Consider the following 8,770-nt stretch of genomic DNA (forward strand, 5'->3'; position numbering starts at 1 on the left):
CGACAAGGTCAATGGCAAGGTTATAAGAATGCCCAGGAAATAGGGAGGATATGGTTCTGTTTCCTGTTCTTCAAGAAGATTTATTGTACTCGTAGTAGTAGGCTAGACCAATGGCATCGACCTTGTCCTAGACCCTTACAATAGAAGTATATAAAGAGAGTATAAATCGTTAAAAAGTAAATATCTCTTTCTTTATACTATTATAACTTATTATATTAAAATACTAAAATAATACTATATTTATTACTTCTATAACTACTAACTACTTTAAAAGTAATAATAGTTTTACTTAGTTTATTAAAAAAAGAAAATGATATTTATAAATTTTAAAGTAAATACTTTTTCCTTTAAAACTATAATAAATTTGATAAAGTATTATTCTTTTATTACTTATTAATATATATTATCCTCTATTAATATAGCTATAATAATCTATCTCTTTTTAAAATATTTAATAAGTTTAAAAATTTTACTAAAATATTTAAAAAGAATAAAATAACTAATAACTAGTATTATAAAGTAAATTAGTTAAACTATCTAAAATAAGAGAGTTTATTAATAGAACTTAAAGTAATACTATAACTTAATAGAGTAGTAGTTAATAAGGGTAGTTTACTAGATATATAGGGGGTAGTTAGAATAAGGGGGACCTCTTATATATCCCTAGTTATATAAAAATTCACAAAAGAATTCTTCACAAAATGAGATGGAATTATATCACGCTGGATTACTGTATACCGTTAGCGCTGCACCTCCACCACCATCTCATGGACCACACCTCGATCCCCCTCTGGGTGGTTACCGAAGCGCTTCGATATCTTTACAATTGTTGTATATAATGCAGCCCACCGGCAGCTAATCAGCTGGCACAGTCGAGGACATTTCTCGACAGCGAAGATTGTGGGCAGATGATCACTGATCCATGGTCTTATTGCTTGCTTCCTGCCCGAAGCATGGAAGCATACAGCATCAGTCTGGACGAATTAAGTCAGTACCATTCTGCCCCTACGTTTTTTCTTATCGTCTCTTTCCCTGGTACGTTCGACTTGAGTAAACACTTGGCATCGAATCCAAGATGGTAGACCGCCCAGAGACGTCCTTCACTCGAAGTAGGCACGAGGTCCAAACCGATCCCCAACCAATCCAGAAAAGATCTAGGTAAGACCAGGCCATATTGCTGGCTTTCTTGCTCTCAGAAGGCTTCTTTATACCTGTTGGGCGAGAAATGCAGCAATATGGAGTGAGGCAACGACACATGCATGACCACCTGAGGGCATACTACCCAGCACCGCGAAGTGCCACCGAAACCTCCAGAAACCTACGCTAAGCACGTCAATACATAGTGACTAGCTAGGTCTCTATAAAGGCCTAATCGGTGTGGTATTGCAAACCGTCAACCACCCAAATCCTCGTCGTACCTCCTTCTCTCACAAGACTGTTCCTGCATCCAAAGCGTGTGATGCATCTCTAAGCCAATGGCAATTCCATGGGACCACAGAGCCGAGATCAAGTAATGTCTATCTCAGCACTGTCTTCGTTCACCATCCCAACCATCTCATCATTCAGAGACGCATACATCAGAACCACAACAACTCTCAATTACCAACATCCCTGGGAAGCATCATCGCAAAGAGGCCTTCAATTCCTTTAAAGAAGGCTTAAAAGTCACATGGTACCTGCTCAAAGTATTGCTTGTCTTGTTCCACCTCCACTATCTCTGATCTCCCGTGCTCCTTAAATACCAGCCTCCCTGCGACCACGCTGAACAGTGAGTGGCAGCAGGCTTATTGGTATTTCATCATCTCCCATTCTAACCATCAGACCCATCAAATCTTTTGAACGGTCCCCGGGCCCCGTTGAAGTCCATCCTTAAACAGAATCAGGTAGCGATCTGGCTTTGAGACCTAACAAAAGAAGATGCAACGGAGGGACTGCGTTGCCGACCCTCTTGGAAGTACCGTTGCCAAACCAACAAAGTCGAGAAATGCGACATCGTCCAGCGTCACTGTCGCCTCAATGCGTCTCTCGTTTAATCGTTTAGTTGTGGAAGGTAGGAATCACATCCCACAGCAAACCTCATTCGCTGTTCTCATCAACAGCTGTTCTTCATTGCTCTACTATATTTGGTGAGGAATGAAAAAACCCCAAAGCAAACAATCACATTCTGAAGACCCAGAAGAGTACAGCCCGCAGTGCGTTTAAGTACCTATCCATAGATCCCATATCTAACCACATCACCACAGCAAGCGACTGGTATCAATCGCCGTCCCAAGACCTCAGGTACAAGGTCAAACACAATGGGGCAGAAGGAAATGCTGAATTGATTTGCCATGATTCCGAAAACGTTTCCAGCATCTCAATTCTGTCAGCTATCCACGATAAAACCAAAGTCACAATCCCCAACAGCCATGCTTCCGTGTCTTCTACCCTTCACTCATTCAACCAGATTACACGCCCAGAACCTACAACTACACCGACTTCAAAAGCCTCACACTGATCCAAATCCTGTTGTCATCCATTGCACTCGAAAGCGGCGCTTACTCGCATCGTGAGAAACGACCTCGTTCAAGTTTGCTTCAATCATGCCTCGAATACCAAGAACTATTTCTGCTCTCATGAAACGCAATCTCTGGCTGCTGGATTCTTACTTTTATACCCAGCTCGGCAGACTCATTTCATCAAGTACCTTACTTAAAACTCCATCCGAAGCTTCCTACAAGCCATCACCAATGGGGCATCTGGACACGATCTTGCAAGACAGGAGTGACCGTGAAAGAAGCTATGCGTCCCGTAAATCCCCATCACCCCATGCAAGGGCAAAGGCAACGGTAACGGAAATATCAACACAGACTCGAACACCGTCTCTGGGAATTTCCTCCGTCCGTAACTTATTCAAAGCCCCATAACCCTGAGGGCACAACTCAGAGAAAATAAATCTCCGACCGCCCCCTGGCCTTGGGTGCTCCAGTCTCAGTCATACGCATCAGGACGCTGTACCAATTAGCCACAGCCGTCAAGAGGTCCATTGTGGTTCTTCAGAAACCACAAAGCTCGAATCGAAAGCAGGATTAAATACTCAATTCAACTCACAACTCCAGCGGGGAGAACTCCTATCAAAGCGGTGTCATGTGACGCTAGTTACCATGTCCAACAACCTCACAAAACAATCACTCGGTCTAATCGTACAATCTCTGACCTCTTCAAACGGAACACTTCCTCTCTCCCATACACCCGTTCCATTCTCCCGTTCCCCCAATGAAGCATCCATTCCTAGCCATCATCCCCCATCTTGGTCTCCCTCGCAGTATCAACACGCCCAATACCTCCAAGAACCAACACCTCACCGCTAATCGTTATCTCATCTCCGTTCGCACCACCCTCCGTGGGCACAAGCAAACCTGCTCCCTTCGGTCTCGATACCGCCATTAACAAAAAGCATTGGATGAGTCCATTTGCCTGGCTCTCTACATACAATATGCCCGTCCAAGATACCCCCTAAATATCCCCGTCACCCTTCTACCTCAGCCCCTTCCACCCGTAGCACCGTCCACCCCAACATCCCACCAACCAACTCACATAAAAACAGCACCCCAAATCACATGGCAACTAATACAGGCGAAACCAGAATGCGCCTAGTCGCTGCTGCTCCTAAGCTCTTGCTCTCCAAGAACCTTGGCACACCCACACCGAGTTCCCAACCCATTCTCCCAAAGCACTCCCTCAAAAGCCTGCCCGAAACAACCTCACCCTTCCCTCCATCCCACATCTCCGTCTCTACACAGGCATTACGATCAGAATAAACCTCGACAAGTGGCAACCCTCACACCGTCACTCGGCAGGCCGTCTCTGCTACGCTCTTTCATGACGGACGCAGACACTTGGTATCGCGAGTGGCACTTATTCCACAAGTTGGAGGCATAGCGTGGTGCAACAAACAAGATTGTTGCAGAAAGCAGTCGATATCACGACGGGATGTGGTATTTATGCCATCCACTCTAAAGTTTCCGGCATTGGATATCCACACTCTACTACCAAGACAACCCCGAGATATATTAGCCACCGAGAGAAGTCACATCACGATTCCGAGGCACAAGCATCCTGTCTTAACTGCGTGTTCATTAGGCTGAGCTATCTAAGCATTCAAAGCCTTCAGAGCTAAAAGAGGAACCGGGAAAACGTTGCCATCAACATTTATCAAGGAAAGTGAGAGAGATATCCCCCATCGCCCCTCTCATCCACCAGGGGAAGAATCATCCATCATGAGGGTTGTGTGAACCGCAGCCGGATCAGAAAATATCAGAACCTGTAAAAAAGCAACACGCAGAAGCAAGAAGATGGAAAAGACTCAAACGCCACTTTTGACCCGGATTCCCGTGAAACCGCCGAACCCCCCGCCCAAAGACCGAAAGACCGCCGCCCTGTGTCCCAGCCCTGCATATCCTCAACGTGTGTTGATGCCCTTGTGTACTCTTCTCTCTCGCGCGCTTCGTGTGTTCGACAATAGTAAAGAAAAAGGAAAGGTTACCCTTTTTGGTTTTTTCTAGACGTGATTCCCAACCGTGAAAGAGAAATTCCCCAGTTGTGCCGTTGATCCGTGCGATGTCCAGTCATCCATCATGTTTTTGCCTCGACGAGCCATGTGATACCCCAGATGGCTCGGGGCTTCCCAGAGAGGAAAAAGAGAAAAAGAAAGTCCGTGATTTTTTGTTCCCCGCTGTCCTCATGCAATGGCCGTGTGCAACGAGAGAAAGGTGAGATGTGATTAAAAGAGAGAGGAAATAGGACAGAAACCAAATGACCGCTTGCCTTCCCGAATGATACTCCAAGTTGATGCCGTGTCGATGTGACATGATTGTGCGGGTATAAGGAAGGCCGTTTCAAAAGAGTGCATATTCTTCGCTCAGATCTAGGCGCTGATCAGTGGCGGGTGGCATCCGGCATGGGCTGCATAGTTTGCATGGGCTGCATGGGCGGCGTGGCGTACGAGTGGCGCTCAGGAGTGTGCTCGTAGCCGCGCTGGTCGGGAGTCATGTTCGGGCCGACTGCGAAGCCGTGCGCGGAAGGTGCGCGATGCATGGCACGGGGCGCATTCGGGGTGCTCTGGTGACGGGTGTGTCTGTTGACGCCAGCGGGACCAAGCCGGGACGCAGGGTTGGGCTGGAAGGGAGAGGCACCATAGGCGTACTGGCGTTGGGGATCCTCGTAGTAGTTGGGCTGAGCACCCTGGACGAAGGGATTGTCATGGGGACGAGGGTAGGTGCCATCGTAGCTGTCTTGCTCGACAGCGCCGGGGTACGGGTAGGCGGCGGGAGCGTAACCAGAAGAGGAGGACGGGCGGTAGTTGGGAGCCTGGCCCTGGTGGAAGCCACCAATCTCACTCTGGGAACGCTGATGGTACGCGCGACGAGGGTCGGGGTAGGTGGGCATGGTCGTGGAAGTCTCGAGGTGGGATGCCATCGACTTGCTGCCGCGACGCTGAGGAGTCGGGGCAGGGAGGGGGCCGCCTTGAGGACCGCCGGCGCCAAAAACGAAGGGACCGGATCCCATCTGGGGCTGACGGTAGTAGTCCTCCTCGGGGTGACCTTCGCGAATGTTGCCGAAGGCGGGTCGGTGCGGGATGTTCATGCGGCGCATGCCGGACGGGACTCTCTGCATGCCAGGCATGGCATTGCGGTCTCCAAAGTAGCCAGGTTCCATGTCAGTAATGCGTTGGCGTTTGTCAAAGGGAGAGGTATCGAAACCTTCTTGGCCCCAATAAGCATTGGGTTGGCTGACACGTCTAGCCATGGGAAGTGCTTCGGGGCGCAGGGCAACTCCCATCGATTGCGAGCGCTTGTGGGCAGCGCCGCCGCTCGTCTTGCGCTTGAGGTAGGTCTTGGGCTTCTCGTCGGGACCGTCGCTGCTGATCGTGGGGAGGATCTCGATGTCGGGAATCTGGCTGAGGCCGCCGCCGTCGATCTCGGTCTTCAGCTGGGCGACAATCTCTTGGATGGCAACTGTGGTGTAACCAGCACCGCACTTGCTGAGAAGCCACTCGGGGACCGCGGTTCCATTGAGCATGGCACCGTCGAGCTGCTCGTCGTCGGACTCGTCTTGGTAGGCGCGCTTCTTCGACTCCTTCTTGTCCTCCAAACGCTTCTGCTCGCGCTTTCGAATGGCCAAGGACCAGCTGTTGACGACTCCAGCCTTGCCGGCGCGCTCGTTCTCGTCGCTCCATTGCTGAACGCGAGCGATCTGCTTCTGGACGAGGTCAACCTGAAGCTTCGAATACTCGTGGGCGTTGCGGTAACGACTGCGCTGATAATGCTTGCGACAGAAGTGAACCCAAACGTGAGCGGGAATCATGCGAGTGCAGAGCTTGTTGCGGCCGAAGATGTGAGAAATGGCCTTGCGAGGCTGGGATCCGGTGTCGCAGTTCTCGATGTACATGCACTTGATCTCATCCTGGTTGGCCTGAGCCGGGGGAGACTCAGGAGGAGACATCGCGTAAGGTTGCTGAGGGGGGAAAGGAGCAGTCTCGGAGACGGAGGGGAACGGCTGGAAAGTAGGGGCAGAGATGGCTGCGAAATCGGGGGCAGAAACCGCGCGTTTGTGAGTTCTTGATTGAGGGTGATCCTGGGGAAGGGAGAGATAATTAAGGTTGTCTTGCTGCTGTTTTGAGTGAGGGCTGAGAAGTCGAATCGTCAGTAGAGTCCAGCTCGAATTGATCGTAGGTGTTTGGCAGAAAAAGATGGGTTGTTGCGAGGCAAGAGACGGTTTAAATAGGGAAGGAGAAAAAAAAAAGACGAAGTGATGCAGTGCTCGAGACAGTGACAGGTGCAAATGGGTGAATCGGGTGAGGTCGTCGTGGGCCTGAGGCGTTCGTAGACATGAGACGAAAACCGCGAGGAGCGCGTGACCACCAGATTTCATCGTTGGTGAGGGAGATTTGGTGAAGGTGAGGGAAGGAGCTGCGGCCCAAAAGGCTCGACGTGAGGAAGGCGCGAAGCATCCGCATTGAATGGGATGAAATCGACTCCGCCCTTCTTTCACCCAGCCTCACCCAAGTGGCTCATGTCGCAACGTGCGGAAACGTGCGACGATGCGGGCAGGTCATGGAATGGGAAGTTACGGGGGTCTTTCAACGTACCTCAAACCGTCCGTTGGACTTGATCTGTTGCTTCCCATGCCGCGGGTTATCAGAATCGCATCAGATGGGCTACCCGGTCTACCAGGGCCCTTCATGCTAGGATCCAATGGAGGGTCCTGGCCAGCCGTCCTAGGTGATGGCGGCTGGATGTCGACCATTGCAGGTCCCATGTTCTGGTGATCGAGCTTGGGGTCGAACGGCGGGACATCGTTCAGCAGTGATGTAAACGGCTGGATGCCGCTTACGGTTGATAATGATGATATCCTAGAATGGCCACCTGATTGATTTGAGGATGTGTACGACGACAGACTGCTGTGGCTGTCGGAAAACTTATGCTTTGGCGACTTAGGGAATCCACCAGTGACGTGCCCATCATCTTCGCGTGGCAAGTTTGGTCTGTATCCTTGTCAATACAATGCTCAAGAACAATGGCATGTTCACATCGTTGACGTTGCTGAAACAAGTCCCAATCCAGCAGGCGGTGACTGAAATGGGACGAACTTCGCTGCAATGTCTCCCTGTGATAAAACCACCCGAGACATTAACCAACTTACCTAGCTGTCAACTGCCCTTCCGACTCGCCAGACATACTGGGCCTGACAGATTATTAGCTTGTGTCCCGAAAAGTACTACAATTGAATTTAATGCGTAAAGTGGGCCACGCCGTACTCCGACTCCCTCATTCGTCGAATCCCATCACCATCGACATGGAAGAGCGAAATCGCAGACGATGGCGACAGCAGGAGACTTCGAAAAGGACACTACATACCGTCCGGGGTGTGTACTCGTCATCGGAGTAATGTTGGCGGAGTGCGCCATCTCGTGTGCCAAAGAACTGAGAGAACTCGCCCTCGAGTGGTTGCTGGACGAGGGATGATAAGAGCTCGCAGAGGTTGATTGATCGACGTCGTATTCGCTATAAAACGCAGGCTTCGCAGAGGGGATGGGGAGCTTCGTGTCTACTGATAGTGATAATGGAAGAGAATAACCGCCCGCATCCCATGGCGTGCGGTTCCGCGGTGCTCGGGCGTCGCTGGTCCGCCTGGAAGAAGCAATCTTCTCCGGGGACGCAAGAATCGGGGTTGGTCCGTCGATAGGCGCAAATGTGGCTTCCAAAATGTTATTCCTGATAATGGGCTTTTTTCCCGCGCCTGCGTTCAGTAGTGATGTCACGTCCATCGCTCAAGCGCGGACAACTGGGGAAAAGTTCTGTCGCCGGGGAGAATCCAGTTTGGCGATTCCTCGGGTTGATGTCGACAAATTTCCCAAACTTCCCGAACTCTGGTCGTCCAGTTCGCCAAGTTCGCCTGATACTCGTGTGCTCGTCAAGTTGATATGGACTCGGTTTCCTTAGTCCAGCTGTAGATAATCCTTCTCACGATGGTGACTCTTGGTCGTTATCGTCGTCGTCGTCGTTATTGTTGTTGATAATGTCCGATCTCTAGGATCCAGTCCGATACATCGGATACTCGTCTGTACACCAAGGCTGCGTAGGTCGCACGACTTGGGGACGGGAAGGTATGGTGGCAGTAGTGAAGGGAAGGGTAGAGAAGTGATAAGGTTGGTGGGAGATCCCAAAGCTTTTGTGTGTGGCGCCCGGGGGGCGGGAGGCAACTAGGGAAGGGAAGGGGTAGGACAGGA

At 50.3% G+C, this 8,770-nt stretch overlaps 1 protein-coding gene across 1 annotated transcript; it reads right to left on the reverse strand.

Moving 5' to 3' along the window:
- Positions 1-4,917: 4,917 nt before the first annotated feature.
- On the reverse strand, positions 4,918-6,483 carry COL26b_009935 (uncharacterized protein; the record flags this gene model as incomplete). Its single annotated transcript, XM_053182649.1, has 1 exon — positions 4,918-6,483. One exon carries the CDS (start codon positions 6,481-6,483, stop codon positions 4,918-4,920), a length of 1,566 nt encoding a protein of 521 aa, XP_053033372.1.
- Between the last annotated feature and the right edge of the window lie 2,287 nt (positions 6,484-8,770).

This window comes from Colletotrichum chrysophilum (genome assembly GCF_026319265.1).
Source record: "Colletotrichum chrysophilum strain AFK26 chromosome Unknown scaffold_101, whole genome shotgun sequence".
NCBI classification, from domain to species: Eukaryota; Fungi; Ascomycota; class Sordariomycetes; order Glomerellales; family Glomerellaceae; genus Colletotrichum; species Colletotrichum chrysophilum.